Source organism: Jaculus jaculus, chromosome X (genome assembly GCF_020740685.1).
Source record: "Jaculus jaculus isolate mJacJac1 chromosome X, mJacJac1.mat.Y.cur, whole genome shotgun sequence".
NCBI classification, from domain to species: domain Eukaryota; kingdom Metazoa; phylum Chordata; class Mammalia; order Rodentia; family Dipodidae; genus Jaculus; species Jaculus jaculus.
In genome coordinates this window covers 36,930,152-36,957,966 of record NC_059125.1, presented here as the reverse complement: position 1 = coordinate 36,957,966, position 27,815 = coordinate 36,930,152, and the positions used below count along the sequence as shown (strand labels likewise).

Sequence of the window (27,815 nt, the reverse complement as noted above, 5' to 3'; positions counted from 1 at the left end):
AAAAAATTAAATGGGACTTTAAGGTATTTGATTAAATTACTAGTAACCAATAACTATAATTATTTTTATAATTTTTTAAATAGAGAAATATATTAGAAATCTTAAACTATTTCTTCTTATATTTATAGGAGTAGAATCCAGGTCCTTATACAGTCTAGGAAAATGCTATACCACTGAACCATAATCTAGCCCATAAACTTTTTTAAAAGATATAAAAACAAGGTTATTAATATTTTTCAAAGTATAAATTTTGGGTGTAAAATTAAATATATCTTACATACTTAATGAAGCATATTATTTTTTATATTCAAATAATTGTCCAGATATGAGGTAAGTACTATCTGCTCATTTACTCATTACCATTATTTCATTAACAAAATCAATTATAGCAGACATGTAGGTATATATTCAGTGGATTATAAATTCTCCAATGTCCTCAAGTCAGCATGTGACAATGTGTCTTTCTGGAAAGGAATAAATATTCATTCTTTAGTCACTTTCTCTGAGTCAATCTCTGTTAATTAATTTCCCTCTTTGGTTGGTTTTCAGAGAGGTTGTAATAAATACTTCCTAAGATGAATCCTTGAGGAAACATCAGCCCTGTTTGATTCATAGATTGAAGACTTGAAAGACCCTAAATAAAGAACCTATAAATGTCATTGCAGACCTCTGATTTACAGAAACAATTAGGTAAATCCTGGGCATAAGGTATGTTACCAAAATTTCCACTACTCCAAAAAGTGAGATATATAGCTTCACACAGAAGAACATTAGAGGTTCAATGCCTGCCTAGACAACTTAGTGAGTAAGGGGGTTGGCTAGAATATATGAGTCTCAAAGCTCAATTCCTAGTAACATTTAAAAAACAAATTAATAAACACGTATTGTTTTAAAGAAACATTTTGAACCTATATACATGTATACATGTACATATATATGTTCAAGCAATATAGATATAGCCACAAAAAAGTAAGTTTGCCTTCATTCTGCTTTCATGGTACTTCCCTATGATAAATTTTATCCACAAGTAATGGGGCTCTTTTAATATTCTTGAGAATATGCTCTGTGTCTCATAATTTGAGGAATGAAATTATGTACATTTCCAGAATCTCCACCTCCCTTTTCATTGCCTGTTATGATTACTTCATTATAGAGGCAATCCATGGCAGAAGAATTACAGATCACAGTTCTATTCGTACCTTTTTGTTGCTCAGGATAATGGCACAGTAGCGAAGATGCATGTCAAAGGGAAGATAGAAAGTCCCTAGACTTGAAGATCCTTTTGCTGCCACGAAAAGTGTAGATGTGGAGCAGGAGAACTCTCTGATAAAATTACACTTAATTGCTAAGAAAAAAATGACACATAATTAGTTATTGTTATAATATTTTAAATGCTATTCAAATGCAGGTTTATTTCAACTACTAATTACCACTTTGGGATCCATGAAAATGAGCAAAGTATTATAATACAAGAAGATGAAGCATGCATTTTAAAATAAATTTGCATGAGCTGACCTCAAGGTTGATATAACAAATTAATAATAATAAATTAATGTCTATTTGATATTAATTCCTAAATAACTTTAAGAAAGTAGAAACATCATTGCTACTTAATTTAACTTAGATGCAAAATAGTCATCTAGATGGTAAAATAGTCATTTATGAATCTCCAATTTTGGTGGACTATGAAGTAGTTCATATATAATAATGGACAATTTGTTTAAGAAATCACATGCATATATGATTATTTTTATTAGTTTGGAAAAAATGCAACACTAATAAAATGATACTACTTCTGCAATGTGCTTTTTTCTTAATTCTTTCTCTTCTCTTCCTTTTCAAACCAAGTATTCATCTAAAAAGTATCAGGGACCACATTGAAAGACTATGTGAAATTATTCAGGTCATCAATCTAATCAAGGAAAGGCTGCCTTAAACTTCATGTATGGGATTGTGGAAGCCTTTGACAAGGGTCAAGCTCTAGCCTCCATTTTACAGTGTTTCTAGAGAGACCTTAAGCTAAACTCTCCCATCTGTGTTCAGCCACCACAGAAGTGGATGTGAGAGAACACCCACAAATGATTTGATGCTGCTTTGTGCTACAATAATTGTGCTATTTTGCTATAACCAGACCATTCTTATGTTTATTTTCCTGCCCATCATTTTATCAATCTTAAGTTTTTATTCAACATACTGCAAAACTTTTCCAAGTAAGGATCATCTTCTGAAAGATATATAGACTTCTTTATAACTACCTTTGTGTAACTTTATGTTCTTTAGAACTGTATTTATTTTATACATAATATAATGGAAATCTATACTCTCCTTAATATTGTAAAACTGGCGATATGTTACCTAAATAAGTCAAGCCAGTTCAATATAAGCCCAAAATGAAATGAAACCCATATATTTAAACATATTCCTTTTATGTTTCTGGAAAAAAATTTCAGTAGACAAAGGAAGATGTGCTCAGGTTACTCAACAGATAAGCTAGGAAACCAAGAACCCATTCCCATCTACCCAGCAATTTCTAGAGCTTCTCATTCTGACTCTCATCTTAGCCACCTATGTATAATTATTATATGATTAATATTATTTTTATTTTATCCTGAAACATAAAAAAAACTTTTAATGGAGGTACTCACAGGGTTTTAAGCCATTTTCATCCTGGGAAGAGTTTCGATCCGTACCACATTCACGTCCACTCATATGATTTCTATTATAAGAAATGTATTTGATATGATATAATTATAACAATATCCTTACATAATAAGCTATATTAAAATTATAGATATACTGTATCATCATTTCATTATGGTCAAGATTTAAAATGTATTTTATTTTTTAATATTTTATTTTTATTTATTTGAGAGGGAGAGAGAATGGGTGTGCCAGGGCCTCTAGCTACAACAAATGAACTCCAGATGCATGTGCCACCTTGTGCATCTGGATTAGATGGGTCCTGTGGAATTGAAATTGGGTCCTTTGGCTTTGCAAGTAAACACCTTTAAACTTTAAGCCATCTCTCCAGCCATAAAATGCATTTTCTTAAATTTAATTTGTGATTAAAATCTTTGTATATATATTACTATTTATCAAAGGAATCCTTAAGAGAATAACTAAGGAAATATAACATAAACAAAATATACTATGTTTAAAAAAATGATAGACAGGTTTCTTAATTTGGGCTTTATGGTAAGCTGGCAGTTATTTCAGAAGAGTACTTATGTACAAGATACTCCTAAAGGGCAAATATGAATTTTAAATTATTTTATACTTATTTATTTTATTTTAGTTTTGGGAAGACACTACAAAAATAATACAATGAAGGACCCAGGACATGGCCCAGTGGTTAAAGTCACTTGCTTGCAAAGCCTAACAGCCTTGGTTTAATTCCCCAGTAACCACATAAAGCCAGATACACAAAATGATGCATGCTTCTGGCAGTTCTTTGCATTAGTAGGAGGCCCTGGTATGCCCATACCCACTCTCTCTTACTCTGTCTGCCTCGTACTCTCTATCTCTCCCACTCAAATGAATAAATAAAACATTTTATAAAACAATAGAAGAGAAAAATGCTAAAATATGATATATATAACTTTTATTTGTGTTTCCAGTTATGTAAGCAGAATTAATTTTCTAATTCATTAAAATTATTTTATTTGGGGCTGGAGAGATGGCTTAGTGGTTAAGTGCTTGCCTGTGAAGCCTAAGGACCCCAGTTCGAGGCTCAATTCCCCAGGACCCATGTTAGCCAGATGCACAAGGGGGTGCACGCGTCTGGAGTTCGTTTGCAGTGGCTGGAGGCCCTGGCACGCCCATTCTCACTCTCTCTATCTCTATCTGCCTCTTTCTCTCTCTGTCGCTCTCAAATAAATAAATAAATAAAATAAAATAAATTAAAAAAATATTATTTTATTTGGGGTGAGTTATGTTTATAGATAAATTACTGTTGATTCTACTTAAAATATGACAGTAAAATTTTCACAAATAATGTGAAAAATTATTTCATGGGCTTTGAAGCAAAATTTATAATGACAAAACAGTCCCTTAAGACAAAAAAACACTAAAAAGATCAAACCAAGGAGAATAATTTACTCAACTGTTTTTAGTCATATTAACATATTATATTATAAAGGAAATTAAAACAATATAACAACGATCCTCTTTCTTATAGGACCTACTGTGCTGCCTTATAGTAGAATGTACTAATTCATAGTTAGCTGTTCATTAAAACAAAACATACAAGCAAAATTGTGAATGTCAGAGTTAAGTATACAATATAAGTACAATAAGACATAATTGTATCTTTCTTAAAATTTTTTCACACAGGTTGGTCATAGAATAAAATATATATATATATATATATATATACATATATACATACATACATATATATATATATATATACACTCTCCTAGAAATATTTACATAATAAAATTCACCTTTGTAAAATAAAATATACTCATTTTCATATGAGCATGGTCTGCATATATTTAAAATATTTCAAATGACATTAATATTGGTATCTCCTTTGTTATCAATCATTAAATTACTAGTTTCCTGATAAATTTTTGCTTTGAACTATGACATTGAAACCAACAAGAATTAAAGATTGATGAACAATGGTGTAAAGTACACAAACATCATATGGGTAGTGGTTGATATATGCATCCATTTGAATAACACATATGTACATTACTTCCTTTACTTTTCTTAACTGTATTCATATTCTTATTATCTATCTTCACTTTTAATAGCCATTCTATATTTAATGTAAAAATAATATAAAACAATCTGCTCTATTATTCATATTTCAGTGTTCTTTATAAACTTCAGATCTCATAAAATGGTAGAATATGTTTAAATATGGTTGATCTTAACTATCTAGAAATTGACCTACCTATTTCTCTGGCTTACTAGAATGTATCCATATCCCTAAAATTAATACTCCTGGTAATTTAAAGGTATAGGCTGGTGATACATTCTGGTTACTGATTGCTCCAGTTGTTGGCTACTACCAAAATATGAGATTAGCTTGACAGTTTCACATATATTCTCCCTAGAAGTCTTAATTCACTATTTTTTAAAGTATGTTTTTATTTATTTGAGAGAGAGAGAGAGAGAGAGAGAGAGAGAGAGAGAGAGAGAGAGAGAGAATTGGTATGTTAGGGCCTCTAGCTACTAAAAATGAACTCCAGACACATGCAGAATGTACTACCTTGTGCATCTGGCTTTATGCAAGTACTTGGGACTCAAACCAGGGTCCTTTGGCTTTACAGGCAAGCACCTTACACTAAGCCAATTCTCCAGCCCTGATTGATATTAAATGTTTGCAGTCTTGTTTCAGGTTAAAGTTCCATGAACTTTGAAAATCTACACTACTTAATCAAGTGCATATTTACATTTTCATACATATGAACCTAGTAAGAAATAAAAGATATTTGAATAATAGTGTGGATAGTGTAAAATAAACATGTTGGCTAAATGAAAAATATTATATAATTTTCTATACAAAAGGTCCCTGGGTACTCATTTATCAGAACTTATCCTTGGATACTTATGAATATAAAATTATAGCTACTTACTCAAGATTTGTGAATTTTGCAGATTTAGTTAATTGTGATGCCAAATATGTAAATGTTGTGGATTCTACCAGCATGACACTGAAATAAATAGATAAAAATAATGTCACTCGTACTGCTATAGAATTTAAAAAATGACAAAACATCTTCTTCTATATTTCCTCATAATACATTCAGAATCAAAATAGAATGCAGTCAAAATTTCCATGTGTTCTCATTTTGTTACTTAAAACATAAATATTAGAAAAGGGGAAGGTCTGGAATAAAAATATATAAAGTATAATATTTGTTTATATGGAAAAAACACATTATATTATTTATATGAAAAGGTAATTGTTTGAAGCTGAAATTTCTCCACAGGTTCATATTTTGAATGCTTTTTTACCAGTTGGTAATGCTGTGGACATTTGGACATGGGACCTAGCTAGTATAAGTAGGCCACTAGAGGCAGTCCTCTGAAGGTTTTAGCCCATTCTCTACTTTGTGTCTCCTTCCAGATACACAATGATTTTAACTGCCTACCTCCACTCTATGATCCCACTACCATGCACAGAACTGTTATCCCATGACTTCCCCTCTTCCCTTTAGCTGTTAAGGTATTTTGGTCAGAAAAACAAAAGCAGTGCAGACAAAACATAATACTGAATTTTCATTGCAACAGAATTAAAAACATAAATGACTGTTCCAATTATCTACCAGAAACAGAAAGGAAACTAAAAGTAGTGTTAATGCATAGCCAGAATTGTACATATTTTATAATTTCTAATCATACTGATAAAAATGAGTGATGTATCTTTCAGGAGTTGATATGAGATATGGGTAGGTTATTATTCTATATTATTTCTATGGATGTGTCCAAATAGCATGGGTAAGGCTTTGGTGTATATTCTCAGCAATGAAAAAATAAAAGATTAGAAAATTATTAAGAATACGGTATTCTAGCCAGGTGTGGTGGTGCACATTTTTAATCCCAGCACTCGAGACGCAGAGGGAGGAGGATTGCTGTGAATTCAAGGCCACTCTGAGATCACATAGTGAATTCCAGGTCAGCCTGGGCTAGAAAGAAAACTTACACCTTGAAAAATCAGAAAAGAGACCCACATTATTAGTTATACCATATTCTAGAGTCAAACAGAAATTCAATATTTTTTAAATGTACTACTCATTCACTCAAAGTGAGTTCAAGAACATCATATTCTACATAGTAAATTCAAGGCCTTTCTGAGCTATATAGCAAGAACATAACTCAAAAAACTAATTCATCTTGAATTGCTTGAACAGTGTATGTGTTACTTTCAAAAATATAGAGTTGCAAACATAAATCATACTCTATTGCAGATATTAAATATAAATCAATTAGCCACTGCACTAAAAAGACAGAAATTACCAAAATATATAAAAGTGATAAATACTGCATCCAAAGACACAAAAAGATGGAGAGGAAAGGGTTTTCTAAAACATAACTTGAAGCAATCAAAGACAGAGCTAGAATTTGAAGCAAACATTGCTTTAACATAATACCATGAAAGAGCCACAAGTCACAGCTTAGATAAATGTGTTTAAACTATAAAATACAATTATTTAACAGCTCTAGAAATGGCTTAATGGCAGTGACCTCAGCAGCTAAAGGTGTCGGCTAACAAAACCTGCCAGCCCCAAATTCAAGTCCCAACACACATTTAGCCAAAGGAAGGGTAGGAATCCTTACAACATGTTCCTCCAGACACAAAATGGCCTGGATATTCATGACCTCACAGTGCCTGCCACTTCGCACACAAGACCATCGAGGAAAAGGATCATGACATCAAAATAAAAGAGAGACTAATTCAAAGGGGGAAGGGATATGATAGAGTGGAGTTTCAACGGAGAATGTGGGTGTGTAAGGGGCGAGACTACCGTTGGTTCTTGTCTTCAATTATGGAAGTTCTCAATAAAAATAAATTAATTAAATAACAAAAACATAGCTATACTCTCTCAGGTGAGGGTAGCTGTTCAGGAGATTCATAGTAAAGAACTTTTCTGACTTGTTTCAAAGCACAAAGTTCAAGTAACTTACATTAGAAACACAAGGGTTGTAGATGACCCAATTGTGTCAAAAATTCAGGGGAAGATTCTTGGTATTGTACATTTGGAAAAAAAAGAAAACTTTATTATAACAAACCAAAACAAACTGAAGGAAATATTGGGGTTATTGTTCTCCCCTTCCACTAAAGACTCAGCATGTAAAATGTGAAATATATCCAGTTACTTCCTCTAGCTACTGAGTCACTGATTAAATATTTTATCTCAGGAGAGAGCAGGCTTTTGAAAAGTCAGCTCCTAATAGCTTTTAAAAGGACTTAATTTCCAAAATGCATGGCCCATATACCTCTACAAGGAGGGGCCAAGGAGAGGAGGGAGGACAGGGAAGAGGCTAACAATGGTACTAATTTGACTGTATTCACTGAGTACAAAACTAATTAGTTAAAAAAAATGAAGACACACCTTCTAAAACTAAAAAAGGGTCTAATTTCATTTATTTTTACTTTTACTTCATTTTTGTACTATGGAGAAACTTTGTACAGGTACATCAAGTGTGGTACCATCATTCCCTCCTCACTGTCCCCACTCCACTGAGGGTCCTCCTTAGTGGGATTACTGGTATTCACCTTGGAGTGTGGGTTATGAGTTGTGAGAGCAGTAGTCAGTCATTGTGGGGGGGTGGGGGGACAATGCCTCTGGATATTCCCTCCAACCCTGTAGCTTTTGCATTAAATGATAATGGAAGTTCAAGCCAAACATGCTGTTAAACCAAGACAAGTTTAGGGTAAGGCAACTGAAAGAAAACTGGTAGATTCAATAAGATACAAGAGCAATAATAGACAACAGTTGTGCTAGTTCATTGGGGAAAATTAAGGAAAGAGTGCTCTGTCCAGAGCCCTCCTAGAGTAAGAATAAACTTAGATACTGACTTAGAAAACTGTTATTTTGCAATCACATAAAATTTATTGGTTTAGTTTTAAGAAAAATATTATGATTCCCAAAAAACAAAACAAAACAAAAAAAAACAAAAAGAAAAATATTATGATTCCCCCTTGGCATTATAGCTAATGAAATTTAACTTCTTACTGTGGTCCAGGAAAAAGACAAAGGGGTTTCTACTAAAACTCATTACCATCTAGTGGTAACTGTGTACTCATCCTTGGAAAGATAGGATCAATATCCATGGTTGGAACAATATATTTACTAATATAACTAGAACCCTTCATAAAAACATGAAAATAGAGGAAAATTATTAGGTAACCAAAATTTCCTATTAAAGTGATAAAGGTATCTGGTTAAAAGATAAAACAAATTCAAAATCGCCATTATAAATTCTCCCAAAGAAGAAAATAAACTGTGATTAAAGAAGTTATTAAAGAAACTGTGATTAAACGATCCTAATATAGTACCCTAATATATTATAGAATATCAGCAAGAACTAAAACTATTTAGATACAGAAATTATATAGTTATAAACTAAGGTAATAGATATGAAAAATTTCAAGTGGGTAACACAGTGAATTTGAACACATGGAAAAATTAATAAATAAACTTGAAAGATAATAGTTTATATTATCAGAAGAACAAAAAAGAGAAGAAAAATATACAGAAATTAATAATAAAGTGGGAGACATACTACTAAGCACATCAATATGTGAGCACTGGAATATCATGGTAGAAAAAAGTTAGGAAAGGAGAGAATGTTTGTTCAAATTGTGGATGAAAACAAAAACTAAATAGATAGATCTGCAGAAACTTCTCCAGACAAATACATTAGGAATTCACATAAATAATTAGAAATAAGTAGGAACCTTAATATAACTAAACTATATACATATACATGCTGTAATAATTTGAATTGTGTGTTACCTAAAATTTGACATATTGAAATTCTAAGTCCTAATACTTCTATATATGACTCAAGTTGAAGAGGCTCTAGATAGAGGCACTCAAGGTGGATGCTAATCCAATCTGGGTACTTCATCATAAAAATGGGTTTTTGGACACAGAATGAGACACTGGTATAATGAAATATATACTTGAAGTTTATATAGAGAGAAAATAGAAATATATGAAGCTGATATTCCATTGTACATGTGATAAGTTAGTACCTTTTGACTGAGTTGTTTAATAGAGTCACAGGTTTATTATTAGCATAGTTTGATTTACTAAAGTTAGCATTAATCATGTAAAAACAGATGAAGTCAACACAATAAAGCAGAAAACTATTAATTCTTATGATTCCAAAGGTATAATCCTCAAAAATATGGACTAACAATCTTATTACAAGGTGTTAAATATTATAATGTATTAAATAATGGTATTTTGCAAGTTAAGATTTCAAAACCATTGACCTTAGTGACAGGAATGGAGCCAACAACATGTACAGTTTTTTTTTTTTTTTTTTTTTTTTGGCCTCTGTTGAATCCAGCTGTGTTTCTAGCTCTGTTAAATAAAACAATCACTTATTTATTTAGTTAGCTAGTTTTATAATACTGGGGGACTAAATATTGAAAACAATACATACTAAGCAAGTTTTCCTACATTAAGTCATATCTCCAGATTGTTTTTCCTTCTCAATTCTAGAATTCCTTTTGTTGAGATAAGGTCTTGCTGTTTAGTGGTAAACAGCATGGTACTGATTGTGTATATCAGTTTGGGCTTGAGGTCTCTGCTATCTTCTTATATCACTCTACCAGCTGCTAGGATTATAGGCATGGACAACCATGCCAGAACAGACATTTTATTTCTGAGAAGTTAATTGTGACAATATTCCAGTAAGTTACCTAAGTGGGCCTCAACTTAAGGTCTTCATGTCTTTAGCCTCTCCTTTACATGAGATTATATGTATGTGCATGTAACCTTGCATTAATGCTACATTTCAGTGAAGCTAATTATTATAGAGTTGCTACATATGTTGATTTCTTTATAAATTTCATCTATGTGTTTATTTTGACAAAATGATCAAAATTGATCATTGTGCTGTACATACATTCAAGAAACATATACATTTACCTGAAATTACATTAAGTATAAAATTGTTAATAATAACCAATTCTGGTTATTTATACAATGTAATATTAAAAACTAGGTCACTTGGGCTGGAGAGATGGCTTAGCTGTTAAGCACTTGCCTGTGAAGCCTAAGGACCCCAGTTAAAGGCTCGATTCCCCAGGACCCACGTAATCCAGATGCACAAGGGGGCACATGCATCTGGAATTCATTTGCAGTGGCTGAAGACCCTGACACACCCATTCTCTCTCTCTCTTTTTCTCTGCCTCTTTCTCTCACTGTCGCTCTCAAACAAATAAATAAATAAAAATTTAAAATTTAAAAAACTAGGTCATTTATAACAGTGCTTATAACTTAAAATAGTTACTGCATTATATAGAATATTATATGACAATAAATTTTCTTTCATATTCACTTTTAAAATTTTGTATATAATGCTTACACATTTTAAAATATTCACTAAAATTTTTTACATATATTTTCAATTTCTTTTATCTGAAAAGTAAGTATGATGCCATGATCCTTCAATTAGCTAAGTGAAGTGGTATAATAGTCAAACATTAAGTAATAAATTATCAAATACTAAAAAGATGTCATATTTAAATTTTTGGTCCTAATATAATTAATATGAATGTCTGATTTCAAAAACAGAGTTCCTAAGGTAATCATCACATATAGAATCTTCCATCTTCTCCCTCCCCCTATAAATTATTAGGAAATAACTTTAATTACAATTGAGGCAACAGTAAAAATTTTGTAGTCATTTCATTGCAAACTTGTTACAAAAATCTCAAAATATGAACATATACATTGAATGACAGAATTAATTATGATAAGTAATTTTTGATTGCACTAATATTTCTTTTGGACAGTGACAGAAATATAAATTAGAAATAGAGAATCTAAAATTCTAAATTCTAGAAAGTAAAAACACCATTGATTATCAAAAATGGAAAGCTTTGTGACAAAATGAATTTAATATACTCAAGGAGCATTCAAGAAAATGTTTTTTTCCTTTAATTACTTATTCTATTTTATCTGATGATGCTCCTAATTTTAAAGGAATATAAACATGGCAATATCTCTTCAACATATTCTCATTGAAGAAATAAAAAAAATACATATTTATCTAAAGCATGGAAATAGTTAACCACAATAAGTTTATAATAAAATGATAATTTACCTAAAATCTCCACCAGTTAGAAAGGGGTTTTTCACATTCACTGTGACTTCTTTCCATTGATAGCATGGAGCTTCACATTTCAGAATATTCTACAGTTTAAAAAGCACAGTTATAATATGATAACAAAACCAGAATATCAAGAATGATATACTGATATACATTTTAAAATAAATTAAAAACGCAAACTTAACATTTGGAAAGGATAAAGACATGCCTAATCTCATATCTATCAAGCATAATATGATAATAAAGAAATTAGTTGTTAAAACTGTCTTTCTGGGAGTAGGGAGATGGCTCTCAGTGATTGAAAACATTTGCTTGAAAAGCATGATGGCCCTGGTTTGATTCCCCAGGAACCATATAAACCAGATGTACATAGTAGCACATATATTTGGGGTTAGTCTGCAGTGGCAGGAGACCTTGGCACACTCACACTCGTTCTCTCTCTCAAATAAATAATTAAAATTTTAAAAAGTACCTTTGAAGCCAGGTGTGGTGGTGCACGCCTTTAATCCCAGCACTTGGGAGGCAGAGGTAGGAGGATCACCATGAATTCCAGGCCATAGTGACTGAGACTCCATAGTGAATTCCAGGTCAGCCTGGGCTAGTGTGAGACCCTACCTCGGAAAAAAAAAAAAAAAAAAAAAGGGAAGTACCTTTATAGTTTATCTTTTAAGACTGGTTTTGTTAATGACTAGATATAATGTCTATTTGCAAATAATATACTATAAATTTATGAATAAACACATATATATGATATCTATTACCATAGGAAAGGTCAAGTACAAGTGTTTGTGTGTATATGTCTCTGTGTAAACCTTTTTTATGAATATGTGTTGCCTATGTTTATAATGTGCTGGCTGCAATAGTGCACTTATATTAAATGCACAGATATATAATCAAAACTTCAAATAAATCAGAGGAGTTCTGTGTAGAAAATATTCATGGAAATTCCAAGTTTGATTTATTTATTTGGAAGGGGGCGTTAGAGGTAGGATTTCACTCTAGTTCAGGCTGACCTGGAATTCCTTATATACTCTCAAGGTGGCCTTGAACTCACAGTGATCCTCCTACCTCTGCCTCAAGGCATGTGCCACCAGCCAAGGCCAGAAATTCCAAACTTTTAAGTAGGTCATGTTCTTGCCTCAATTTATTTCACCATCGCTATCTAGTTTGATTCCTGATGATTTAAGACCACTAGCAGGTACAGGATAGAATAACTTGACTTTTACATGACCTCCAGTCATCAGTTTTCCTATCCTATAGTTTCATTATTGACAGGCAGAAATCATCCATCCATGTCTCTCAACTGTATGTGACAAAGCAATATGTTGTTATAGAGAATTTATGTGAGAGAGTTTGGAGGGGTGAAGTATGTGAAGGGAAAGATAAAATTGTTTGTGATCCATCCTGTTAGCTTATGTCTCTTGATGGGTAAATTAAGGCCATTAATATTTAGGGTAATGACTGTGAGATCTGATTTGTTTCCTGCCATATTGTGATGGTAGATGTGTGTTGGTGTTTTCATGGGCTTAAAGACAATACCACATCTTAGCAAGTTTTGGGCACCTTGGTGTTCTATTCACGCAACTGAACACCACTAAACCCTCTGAGAGCCATTCTATCTACTTCTAACTCTTGTCCTGCTTACTCAAATTTGCTTGTTCTTTACCATATAGCTATAATGGCAAATGATACTTCATCACAATAGCTACAAAAAGTTAATCAAACAATGTCATAATTATTTTATAGAGATTTAAAATCTTTCTTCCACATCTTTTGAGATACAAAAACAACTCTGTTGGGAACATGATCATATTTCAATAAATGTCAACATTAGCATGAACATTATAATGGATTTACTCCACAGAACACTCCAGATAAACTGATGAATGCTCATATCTTAAAAGGGAATGTAATTCTTTGTTGCACAAATTCTCTACCTTAAATCCAATCAAAAACTTAACCACATTTTCAGAATGGCTTTGTCTAAAACACAAGGTTTGAGGCAAAATATATTTATCTCAAGAATCAAAAGCTACAAAAATAAAACATGGAAGAATAACTATAGCTGAGATACTGCAAGGTTGGAAACAGAAGCAAAGGCATATAAAATAAATAAAAGTTTACTTACAATTGCTCTGAATTTGAGTACTTCTGCTTTTAAAGCAAAAGCCATTGTACTGCCTCCTACTGCACCCTTAGGTTTTGAAATCAATAACAGGGTAGCTTCAGAAGGATGAAGGAAGCGACTGGTAAACTTAATTTGGAGGATAATGTGATTTCTATTGAATTAAATATAAAGAAAACCATTTTATTGACAAGACAAACATATTTTCAGTGCAGGCTATGTACTCAATACCTACACCCTGAAATACAATCACTTGTACAAAAAAAAAAAGACTGAAATATTAATCTGTATAATCTAAATTAACTCATGTTTGAAATATTAATCTGTATAATCTAAATTAACTCATGTTTACAATATAACACATATTTTACTCTGTCTTTACTCTGTCTGATAACTTATAGCCTAATGGTGGACACCCTATGGATATGGAGGAGATCCTATTTAACATTTTGTAGATAAATGCCTACACCATGACTCATTACCTGACAATCTTTCATGATTCCACATGGCTACAAACACATAGCTTTACTACAGCAAGAAGCAGCATGATCATTTCAAAATATAAGAACTGCTGTCAGCATAATTCTAACATGTCTCCCCATCTCTCTTATACGCTGTCAACAATCCATTTCTTACTGTCTCTTGGATTATGAAGAGCTATGATGCTTTCATCCTTTTTCACTATTGAATAGAGTTATAGGTTATGAAACTGTTTCATGTAGATATGAAATCGCCTCATCAGCAATAGCAACCTATCATCCCCGCCCATCTAGGACACAGCCATCTGACACCAAGTGTTTTAGTAATGCTTTGTGCAAAAAGCCATGGAGATATCTGAAACCTCATTCTTTCTCTGCTTACATCAGTTATTATTTGGTACAAATTATCACCTATTACACTTTCTTAAAGTACAAATATTGATAATGGATATGCAAATAGATACATTTAATGACAAACCTCTTTCCAACTTCCACAAACTTTGTGTAGTTGCTTTAAGGTTAGGAAGCAGCAAAGAGTAAGGTGAATGAGTACTTTACAAAATCAACAGAAATACAAAAAACTGTAGTTAAAATTTTATCCCATATGTAGAAGTAGAAGAAATTTTTATTCAGATGTGTACCTTCACCAATCTCCAAAATTTTGTGCAAAATTGGCACAAAAACCAATTGCTCTCTGAATGGATATAAGCCTGCTTAGTATGAGAGAACTCATACCTGGAACTGAAAATCAAATCAGAATCCTGTGGATATGATAATTATAAACTACAAAGAGAAGCTCTTACTGGTCTTTGGGGAAGAAAAATGGCTATAACCATCAGAATTCCTTTTAGATAACTATGCTTAACCACTTTAATCTTAGTCCATTCTGTTCCCACTCTTGGCTGAGGAATCTGTTTTCCTTTCTTTCTTTTTTACCTTTTATTCATTTTTTTACAACTGGCAGCTAGGAGAAACCAAGAATCTTCAATATGACAAGTAAAGATAGCTGACTGTCTAGCACAAGACAGTAACCTCTAGTACACCTGCCAGGGCCCAGGAGACATTATGGAGGAAGTGGTGATTCAAACACGATAGCTGCTTTTACTGTTCTGACAACCAGCACCATGGAGGAAAAATGGATACTGAGGACACTCAAAACTCATCAAAGCAGTAACTCAGAGGTTTCAGAGAGGTAAACACTCAAATAGAATTCTAACACACCCTACACATGCCAATGCTAAGGGATTATTGTGAAAGAGGAAGTCTAAAAAGTATAAGAAAGTAGAAGAAGTATAAGAGCCACAGGTAGCTTTGCCACCCCCCTCAACACTCCCACCTCCACACACACCACAATTGGTGCATTCATCACCCACAGTGAATACCAATAACTCCACTGAGGAGAGCTCTCAGTGAAATGGGAGTCGGGTAGAGAGGTTATAAGAGAATAACCCAAAAGGAGTATGATCAAAACACAGTATGTTGTTCACATACTAAAGTTCATAATTTAAAAATGTCTCATGGGCTCAGATATTACTGAAAACAAGAAGTATTTCATGCTGGAGTACTTTCCTAGTTATGCAGGCTGAAATTCTGTAAAGAAATTATTATTTTAGAATTATTTATATTTTAAAAGTTATCACTAAAAGGGCATTTATTCACTAGTTCACTCACCAAATTCGTATTTATAATGTTCTGGGTACTGTATTAGATTTGGAATATAACAATTTAATAAAATCACACTATCCCCTATCTCCTAGATATATTCTAGAAGCATATGGCTGAACTTAACACATCTCAAAATAAATCTGAAAATTATAAATCATCTATGTCCCTCAAAGTTATATCAACATATATGATGGATGGGAACTGAATTACAGTTTCAGCATCAAAAGAAGGCGAGATGGGAAAACTGACAGTGAGTTAAGAATATTGAGAAAAGGAGGAAAATGATATTAATGGTCTCTTGTATATTAAAATCTAGTATGTTCAAAGAAGTAACGAAAGGTCATTAATGATGAAGTTAAGATAGAGGTTCATAATATAGGCAAGAACAAGCCACAAAAAATAAAGTGACAGAGAAAAGAAAATATTTCTTAAACCATGTTGACATATTCTGTCTTTATATATCATAATGTTGATGAGAAGCTATTAGATCATTTTAAACAGAAGACTAACATGTTAAAGCTTATATTAGAAACAGTTATAGTTATTCTGGGGGGGGCTGGACAGAAGGCTCAGTGGGTAGGAGGCTACCCTACGAAGTCTAATGACCTGGGGTCACTCCCCAGTACCCACATATAAGCCAGATGCACAAACTGGCACATGCATCTGGAGTTTGTTTGAGGCAGCTTAGTCCTTGGTACACCCATCCTCTCTGTCTCTCTTCTCTCTATCTCCCTCACTGATTACAAATGAATAAATAAATAATTTAAAAATAGACTTCCAGTACACCAAAGCAGCCTATGGGGGAAAAAGCCAAAAAAAAAAAAAAAAAAAACCAGCAAAATACACACTTTTACTAAAAGTGAGGTGTATATGAAATTGAAACAGCAGTGGAGAAGTAGGAGAGATCCAGAGCATCCAGAGCCCGCAGGGCCAGTAGAAGCTGCTCCAGCGTGTTGGGTCCATTCGCAAGACCGGCTCACTAGCCAGGCTAGACAGACTCGGCTTAAGCCACATGAAAAGCCAGGCAAGGGGATTTTGCACTCACACCGGAGCTCTCTGCAAACTCAAGAAACATGAAGGGAGAATGGCAGTGAACAATGGAGGAGCAGATCACAAGGCAGAAGAACGTAGGGAAGAGTTGGCGAACTAGAGCAGCATCAACTCCCTCCATTACCCACCAGCAGTGCCTAGCCCTCCGAACCAAGCAGCAGTCCAGGGACCCGGCCATGCCTACTTGAACTGACAGAGCACCAAAGAGAGAACCAATCAAGAGTGCAGCTGAGGGCTGGAGAGATGGCTTAATGGTTAAGCGCTTGCCTGTGAAGTCTAAGGACCCCAGTTCGAGGCTCAATTCTCCAGGACCCACGTTAGCCAGATGCACAAGGGGGTGCATGCATCTGGAGTTTGTTTGCAGTGGCTGGAAGCCCTGGCACGCCCATTCTCTTTCTCTCTCTCTCTCTCTATCTGCCTCTTTCTCTCTCTGTCACTCTCAAGTAAATAAATAAAAATGAACAACAACAAAAAAAAAAGAGTGCAGCTGAGATCAAAATCATCCCCAAAGGTAACTAGGATTACCCCAGGTCAGTACCGGACTAATAAACCAGGTACATATATATGGCTGGACTACAAGTGCTAACTACACCTTCCATATCATGATAAATTATATGTTAAATCAGATGGATGGTCAAATTTACCATTCTTAAATAAGCTGTATTTTGGGCTTCTTATTTGTTGCTTCTTGAATACTAGTGGCTTTGTTTACTCTTCTGTTATATTTTAGGGAAGGGTCTCACCTGGTCACAAGCTGACTTAAATAAACCTATAACAAGCATGGATATACGAACAGTTATCAAAAATCTCACAACCAAAAAAAGCCCAGGCCCAGATGGATTCACTGCTGAATTTTACCAGACCTTCAGGGAAGAGCTAACACCATTGCATAAAACAGAAAAAAAAAAAAAATTCTACCAAACTCCTTCTATGAAGCCAGCATCACCCAGGCAAAGATAGAACAAAAAAAGAAAATTATAGACCAGTCTCCCTCATTAACATACATGTAAAAACTCTCAACAAAATATTGGCAAACAGAATATAAGAATATATCAGAAAGATCATTCACCCTGTAGGCTTTGTCCCAGAGATGCAGGGATGGACCAATATACACAAATCAATAATTGTAATACATTAAATAAATGGATTGAAGGACAAAAATCACATGATTATCTCATTAGACACAGAGAAAGCATTTGAAGAAATCCAACATCACTTCATAATAAAAGTCAGACACAGACTGGGAATAGAAAGGACATATCTCAATATAATAAAGGCTATTTATGACAAGCCAACAGCCAACGTATTACTAAATGGGGAAAAATGGGAAGCTTTCCAACTAAAAATCAAGAACAAGACAAGGGTGGCTACTGCCCCCACTTTTATTTAATATAGTACTGGAAGACTTAGCCATAGCAATAAGGCAAGAGACACACACAAAAGGGATACAAATTGGAAAAGAAGAGATCAAGTTATCATTATTTGCAGATGACATGATTCTACATATAAAGGACACTAAAGACTCTCTAGCAAACTCTTAGAGCTGATAAAGACCTACAGCCATGTAGCAGGATAAAAACTAAACACACAGAAATCAGTAGCTTTTCTATATGCTAACAACAAACACACAGAGGATGAAATCACAGAATCACTCCCACTCACAATTGCATAAACGAAAATAAACCACCTTGGAATAAACCCAACCAAGGAAGTAAAGGATCTCTACAATAAGAACTTTTAAACACTCAAGCGAGAAATTGCAGAAGACACTAGGAAATGGAAAAACATCCCTTGTTCCTGGATTGGAAGAATCAATATTGTGAAAATGGCAATTGTACCAAAAGCAATCTACACATGTAATGTGATTCCCATCAAAATTCTAAAGGCATTCCACACGGAAATAGAAAAAAAAAATCCAAAAATTCATTTGGAATCACAAAACAACCTCAAATATCTAAAATAATACTGAGCAACAAAAATAAGGCTGGTGGTATCACCATACCTGATTTTAACCTATACTACAGAACCACAGTAACAAAAACAGCATGGTACTAGCACAAAAGCAGACATGTTGATCAATGGAACAGAATAGAGGACCCAGATGTAAGTCCAGGTAGCTATAGCCACCCGATATTCGAAAAAATGCAAAAAAAATACTCATTGGAGAAAAGAGAGCCTCTTCAGCAAATGGTGCTGGGAAAACTGGATATGTCTCTGTAGAAGGATGAAAATAGATTCTGCACTCTCTCCATGCACAAGAATTAAGTCCAAGTGGATTCAAGACCTTAACATCAGACCAGAAACTCTGAAACTGCTAGAGGAAAAAGTAGGGGAAACCCTTCAACATGTTGGTCTTGGCAAAGACTTTCTGAATACAACCCCAATTTCTCAGGCAATAAAACCACAGATTTACCACTGGGACCTCATGAAATTACAAAGATTTTGTACTGCAAAGTACACTGTGAATAAAGCAAAGAGGCAACCTACAGAATGAGAAAATATCTTTGCCAGGTATATATCTGATAGAGGATTAATATCTAGGATATATAAAGAACCCAAAAAGTTAAATAATAACAAATCAAACAAACCAATTAACAAAAGGGCTATGAAGCTAAATAGAGAGTTCTCAAAGAAATATGGATGGCATATAAGCATCTAAAAGAATGTTCTACATACCTAGTCATCAGGGAAATGCAGATTAAAACTACATTGAGATTCCATTTCACTCCTGTCAGATTGGCTACCATCATGAAAACAAATGATCATATATGCTGGTGGGGATGTGAAAAAAGAGGAACCCTTCTACACTGTTGGTGGGAATGCAATCTGGTCCAGCCATTGTGGAAAACAGTGTGGAGGTTCCTAAAACAGCTAAATATTGATCTAACATATGACCCAGCTATAGCACTCCAAGGCATGTATCCTAAGGACTCATCTCATTTCCTTAGAAATACATGTGCAACCATGTTTATTGCTGCTAAATTTATAATACCTAGTAAATGGAACCAGCCTGATGAGTGGATAATGAAGATATGGCACATTAATACAATGGAGTTCTACTCAGCAGTAAAGAAAAATGAAGTTATGAATTTTTCAGAAAATTGGATGGATCTTGAAAGGATTATACTAAGTGAGGTAATCCAGGCCCAGAAAGCCAAGCACCACATGTCTCTCTCATATGTGGATCCTAGCTACAGATGATAGAGCTTCTGTGTGACAAGGGGAAAACTCAGTAGCAGAGGCCAGTAAGCTCAAAAAGAGATTCAAAGGGAAGAGAAAGGAAGGGAGGAGGGTACTTAATAGGTTGTTATTGTATATATGTAAGTAGAAGAATAGAATAATGGGAGTGAAAAGGTCCAAAGTGAGGTCAGGAGAGGATATTGAGTAAAGGAAAGGTGGAGGGAGGGCTAATCAAAATCGAAGAGGATATAAATAAATCCTATAGAATCCTCTGGTTTTGGACAAGGGAACACTCAGGAGCCATAGATCATTGATAGAAAATTTTCAGTGCCAGGGATGGGATACCTTCCAGTGAGTCGTTGGCCAGTGAGGTCACTGATGCTCCCAAAACATTATAGGCCAATTGCCGAGGCCCTTGGTTTCCCACCAGGAATCAATGGTAAGACCCTATTGCTGAAGACTCCACATTCTTGGGCTGCAAGGCCACTAAAAAATCCTGCTGGAACTGAGCTGATAACCTCCCCCATGTAAACCAGCTGTCAGAAAGCTGGAAGAAGCCATTCTACATGTAGTTCAATGGGAGAAAGAGATACCACCAGTAAAGATACTCAACAGTGAACACTGCAAGCCTTATAATTGGGCAGCCAGGCCAAATGAGCCAACAGGTGCAATAGTGGCAGGTCTGTCATGGTGGAAACCAACTGCCCTCCAATTGGACTGGAGGCCTGCTCGAAGGGAGGGAGTACATCCCTGATACTGAAAACATAAAACAGGGGAAGTCATGAGCCCTAGGGGTGTAACATTTGGTGATGTCTGGATAAGTGTATACACTATGCTTATCAAAGTGTCCAGTAAGCACTTCTCTTAATATTCGTACCCTTATAGTAATGCTACTCTCACTTTGGGTAGAGAATCTTCTCTTTTCAGATGGCAGTGATCTTGAGATGATTCATAAGGTATCATGATGCTGGAAAGAAGTGACTAGAGTACCGAGTAACATCTTGATCACACCTTCCAAGGCTCAGGGTCTAGTGCGGAAGAGGTGGTGGAAAGAATGTAAGAGCCAAAGAAAGGGTAGGACTCCTTACAACATGTTCCCTCCAGACATAAAATGGCCTCGATATCCATGGTCTCATAGTGTCTGAAACTACCTACACAAGACCATTAAAAGAGGAGGAAAAGATCATGACATCAAAATAAAAGAGAGACTTATTGAGATGGGGAGGAGATATGATGGAGAATGGCATTTGAAAGGGGAAAAGGGTCAAGGGAGGGTATTACCATGTGATATTTTTATAATCATGGAAAATGTTTTAAAAATTGAGAAAAATTAAATTAGATTAATTTTTTTTATAAAGTTACAAAAAATAATTATTCTGGCCCACCCATGGTGGTGCACAATTTTAATCCTAGCACTCTAGAGGCAGAGGTATGAGGATTTCCATGATATCAAGGCCACCCTGAGACTCCAGAGTGAATTCCAGGTCATCCTGTACTACAGCAAGACAATACCATGAAAAAAGAATAACAAACAAACAAGAAAATAACAAAAATGCCTTATTCTTGATTGATGGTTTAGCATTTAAAATTGCTTGCTTGCTTGCAAAGTCTGATGGCCTGGGTTCAATTCCTTAGCCACCCACAAAAAGTTGGACAGGCCCTAGTTGGCCTATAAACACACATACAGAAATGCAAATAAGTAATAATGCATAAATATTTAAAAATAGCTATTTGGGGCTGGAGAGATGGCTTAATTGTTAAGACACTTGTCTGAAAAGCCAAAGGACCCTGGTTTAATTTACTAGGGCCCACATAAGCCAGATGCTCAAGGTGGCACATGTGTCTGGAGTTTATTAGCAGTGGCTGAAAGCCCAGGCACACACAATCTCTCTCTCTCTCTCTCTCTCTCTCTCTCTCTCCCATTTTTTCTCTCAAATAAATAAAAATACCTATTTTGATATAGAAAATTGACTGCACAGAATCCCTTTTGTGACAGTGTAGAATATTTATTATGTTATATTAAGGAATCAACCCAGATGTCCATCATTAGAAGAATGGGTAACAAAGATGTGGTACATCTACACAATGGAATTCTATACAGCAGTAAGAAAAAACAACATAAAGAAATTTGAGGAAAAATGGTTGAACCTGGAACAGATCATTCTCAGCGAACTTACCCAATCACAGAAAAAAATATCGACACATAGTCTCACTCATCTGCAACACCTAACCTGAACCTGCCCAAGATGCCTTACATACCCAGCAAGCACCTCATGGACTAGACAATAAGATGGATGGGAGGGCGGGGAGGGAATCAAAGGATGGAAAACAGTAATTCGGACCCAAACGGCAATGGTACCATAAAATTCTACTTCCTAAAAGACAGACCAAATGGCTGAACCTTCACTAGACCCTTACAGGAAACACCTGAACCACAAGACACTGGAGAGGGTAGGATCAAGACTGACCTAAATCTCCTACATCTTCCCTCCCTCCCTCTCCCCCTCTCCCCTCTATCTCTCTCCTCTCTAACTCTTGTATATTAGTTATCTTTTTCCTCAATTTAATAGTGGACACTGACCTGTAACCCCCACTTCCAGCTTGGGCCTACCATCCACAATGAGCTTTTGATCAGAGAAACCTGCAAGGTTTCCCAAAACAATGACAGACTTCTGTCAGAGTACTTGATGACCCACCAAAGGCCAGTGGTAAGACCCTATTGCTGAAGACTCCATACGCAGCTGACGTGTAAAATGGAATGACATGGCTGGGAGCCAGGAGAGAGTCAGTCCCCAGACAGTCAGCGTGTCTAGTGCCAGAAGGCGCTACATAGGCGACTGGGGGAAATGACCAAGATCTGTCTAAGCAACACATTGTTTAACCTAATTAGCAACAAATAACCGGATGTGATGCCCACACAAGTGCAATAGTGGTACACAGCCATGGTGAGGAATCAATTGCTCTTGATTTGGCTAACTGATCCACTCAGTGGTATGAGACCCATAGCTGGAGCTGGGAAACAAGTCAGAACCATACCCAAACACAAGCCCACTCTACAATATCAAGCTACCATCAATCACGGGGTATAAGAGGGCCTAAACCTATCATACTGTCTATCAAAAAAGTAAGTGTTATCTCAATTTTCTGGGTGCTAACTTACTCTCCGTTGGGGAATCTGCTTCTCTTTTCCAGATAGATGCAGATCCTAAGAAGACAGCTGCCCCAACATACCTCAAAAGGGGCCCAACTGAAACTAAGGACAACTGGCGAAATAAGCAAGGGTGATGTTTTCCTGTGAACCGGATACCAGCACAAAGGGGAAGGAGACCAACGCAGAGAAAAATCAACTCCTACCAAATCAGAGAGCCAGAGCCTAAGAGGCCCCCAACACCTTAGCACTGAAGCAGACCAAAAATGAACACAACATGGCTCAGGGAAATTTTGCGGAAGAGGGGGCGGAAAGAATGTCAGAGTAACATGTTGGGTCATGATTTGCAGAGACATTTATCATACCAATAACTGGGGGCTAACTCCACAATGCATGACCCATTTTCATTAACAAGGAGGGTCTAATGGGCAGGGGTAGATCACAGATGAACCTAAATAATGGTACCAAACTGCCTGTATTTACTGAAAAGAAAACTAATAAATTAAATTTTAAAAAAGAAAATATAATTTGTTCACAATGCACTTAGTAAAATCAAAACTACTTGGTTGTAAATTTTATCCACCCAGAATTATATTAAAAGTGAAGTGGTTAAGAATAATCACTACCTTGATAATGGAGAGTGGGCTCATGTTTTCATATGGTTCTGACTTGTTTCCCAGATCTAGCTATGGGTCCCGTACCAGAGCAGATCAGTTAGCCAAATCAAGAGGAGGTGATTTCCCACCATGGCTGTGCACCACTATTTTACTTGTGTGAGCATCACAACAGGTTATTTGCTGCTACATATGTTAGACCATGAGTTGCTTGGACAAATATTGGTCATTTTCCCCCAGTCGCCCATGTAGCACCTTCTCACACTAGATGTGCTGACTGTCTGGGGACTGACTCTCTTCCAGATTCCAGCCATTGCATTCCATTTTATGTGTCAACCGCATATGGTGTCCTCAGAAGTAGGGTCTTACCACTAGCCTTTGGTGGGTCATCAAGTACTCTGACAGAAATCTGTCTTTTAGGAAACCCTGTATGTCTCTTTGATCAAAAGCTCATTGTGGATGAGAGCCACATGCTGGTACTAGGATTTACAGGTCAGTGCCCACTAAGAAAAGGAAGAAAAAGATAACTAATATAAAAAGTTTAGAGAGAAGATATATTGAAAGAGAGAGGGAGAGAAGCTGTTGAAGATTAAGGTAAGTCTTCCTCATACACTTTCCAGTGTCTTGTGGCTCAGGTATTCTAAGTGCCTGGTGAAGGTTCAACCATTTGGTCTGCCTTTTGGGATGTAGAATTTTATGGTACCATTGCTGTTTGGGGCTAGATTTGTGTCTCCCCCACCTTCCTTGCCTTCCCTCCCTCCCCATTCACCCTATTGTCTAGTCCTCGAGATATTTGCTGGATATATCAGCAACTTGGGTAGATTCAGGTGGGGTGCTATAGATGAGTGAGACTATGTGGTGATTTTCTTTCTCTGATTGGGTAACTTCAATGAGAATGATCTGTTCCAGGTTCAACCATTTTTCCTTAAATTTAATTGTGTCATTCTTTCTTACTGCTGTGTAGAATTCCATTGTGTAGATATACCTCGTTTTGATTATCCATTCTTCTAGTGATGGACATCTGGGTTGATTCCAGCTCTTAGCTATTACAAATTGAGCTGATATAAATAAATATGGTTGGGCAAATCTCTCTGGACTGTGGTTTAAAGGTTTTAACGTACATGCCCAGTAAGGGAATAACTGGGTCTGTTGGTAATTCTAGAATCATCTTTTTTAGGAGTCTCCATATTGCTTTCCAAAGTGGTTGTGCCATCTTACAATCCCACCAACAGTGGATGAGGATTCCTAATTCTCCACATGCTTGCCAGCATTTATTTTTGTTTGATTTTTTGATGTTTGCTATCCTTACTGGGGTAAGGTGGAATCTCATAGTTGTTTTAATTTGTATTTCCCTGATAATTAGGGATGATGAACATTTTTATAAGTGTGTGTTTGCCATTTGTATTTCTTCCTCTGTGAACTGCCTGTCCAGCTCTTTGCCCCTGGGCCTGCTCTCCATTATCAAGCTACCACAAATCGTGGGCCTATACCTACTAAATTCTCTATAAAAAAAATAAGGATTATCCCATTTGTCTGATGCTAACTTTATTCTCTGTTAGAGAATCTGCTTCTCTTTTTCAGATAGACGCAGATCCTTAGGAGAGAACCAGCCAATCATACCTCAAAAGGGCCCCAGATGAAACTAAGAACAATGAGCGAAACAAGCAAGGGTGCTGTTATGTTGGTGAAACAAGTACCAGCACAAGGGTGAAGGAGATCAACACAGCGAACAATCAACTCCTACCAAATCAGATATCCAGAGACCCAGATGCCCCCATCACCTTATCACTAAAGCAGACCAAATATGAGGCCAGCGTGGCTCAGGTAAATTTTGCAAAAGGGGGGGTGGAAAGAATGTCAGAGCCACATGTTGGGTCATGATATGCAGAGACGTTTCTCTTACCCATAACTGTGGGCTAACTCCACAATGCACGACCCATAGACCTCAACAAGAGGGGCCAGGGGGAGGGGGTAGGACATGGATGAGCCTAATAATGGTACCAACTTGACTGTATTCACTGAGTACAAAACTAATTAATAAAAAAATAATATTTTTTTTAAAAAATTACAATAACCACTACCTAAACAGCTTGTGCATTGAAACATTTTAGAAATATATACTCAAATCTCATGGAAAATATTTCATTATAGAGTAGAATCTTCTATATGAGGTCAATGCTTGTTACCAAACCTATCCTTGACAAAGAAAACCATGCTAGGGCAGGGTCCAAATGAATTTATAGTGTCACTATTAGGTTTTAATTTGGAAAGTGAAAGAACTATAGCCACCTAAAATATTGGGAAGCTGGTAAATTCTTTTTATAAGTTCTAATTTGACAACTACAGAATAAGAATTGGATGTAGTATTTTCTTTACAGAATTAGTCAAGATATGGCTTCAAAGAAAAAAATGTCACTTTTTATGAATTATATAATCCTTGACATTGGAGTATTAACTAAAGAAAACTAAAATGGGATAATGACACAAACTGAGAATACTGATTAAACAAGGTTTGAAAATATTTTAAATAAAATTTAAAATGGTTTCTCTTTTTGGTGGCTGATTTCTGTTTGACTAGTTCAGAAAAAAAGAATAACTTACATCACAAGTCAAGTTGGTATTTAAGTAAACGCCAGGCTAGAATAAGACATCTCAAAGTTTAATAAGCATACATATATATATAGTAAAAACTAAAAGCACCAAACTATAACTAAAAGTGAATATAAAAAAATGAGGTGGAAAAGAGGATAAGATGGGCAAAAAGATCCATGTGATATTTAAACATAAGGAAGAAACATATAAGAAAATAGAATGGGGGGAGAGGTTAGACAAAGAAACAGAAATAAATAAAAACAAATTGGGGGCTAGGAAGATGGCTAAGTGCTTAAAGGACTTTGCAATGTCTTTCTAATTAATGAAGCAGTAAATAAGATAATTAATGCAAATAAAAAGAAACTCTATTGGAAAATTCCATAATTAATAAAATGCTGAATAAAACAGGCAAAGTAACATTAGTAGCTACATTTTATTACTTTACATTGAGTAAATCAATTAGGCAAAAGTAACTAAAATTAAACAGTAGGTAAAGTTCATTAGTGCTTACCAAATTTTTTAAATCATATATTCCTGGAATGCCTAATATTCATAAATTATCTTCATAATATATGATAAGGGCATTTTTAATCATAAGTACTTACTGTTATAGAAAACATAATTTGTTTATCTAAGAAGTCTCATATTCATTTTCTCATGGATATTTTCTGGAAGTATCATTTATACTTTATTTTTCAGAGAGAGATAGTGAAAGAATTATATAAAAGAATTAAATAAGTATCAAAGAACAATTAGATAAAATAAGGCTTTATGTAATATCATAATTTGGAGCAAATGAATATATATATGAAACTACATAATATTATATTTTAATCCAGATATATATGTTATATATATATATATATATGTTTTATATATATATGATATATATATATATATATATATATATATACACACAAACACAATAAATATGAAGGAAAAAGAAAAAAATTAATCAATGCTTCTTACAGAAAGAATGTTGAAATTTTCTCATTTTATTTTTCATTCTGGAATAGTCTCTAAATATTCTATAATAATCACTTACTAATTTAATAATCAAGAACTATATATACTATAGTATATGCCTTACCAAATTATATATAACTTTAGCATGTATTACTAGTAGTTTCCGAAAGGAAACAGAATTTTGGTTC

General features: G+C 34.9%; 1 protein-coding gene across 1 annotated transcript in view; it reads right to left on the bottom strand.

Moving 5' to 3' along the window:
* Nucleotides 1-27,815, bottom strand: part of Cfap47 (cilia and flagella associated protein 47) — a 290,704-nt gene that overhangs the window by 123,511 nt on the left and 139,378 nt on the right. Inside the window, exons 38-42 of the mRNA XM_045140870.1 lie at nt 13,937-14,087; nt 11,803-11,891; nt 5,589-5,666; nt 2,646-2,716; nt 1,200-1,345 (exon numbers count right to left, since the gene is read on the bottom strand). Coding sequence (XP_044996805.1) covers nt 1,200-1,345; nt 2,646-2,716; nt 5,589-5,666; nt 11,803-11,891; nt 13,937-14,087 — 535 coding nt within the window. The remainder of the gene's footprint in view (nt 1-1,199; nt 1,346-2,645; nt 2,717-5,588; nt 5,667-11,802; nt 11,892-13,936; nt 14,088-27,815) is intronic.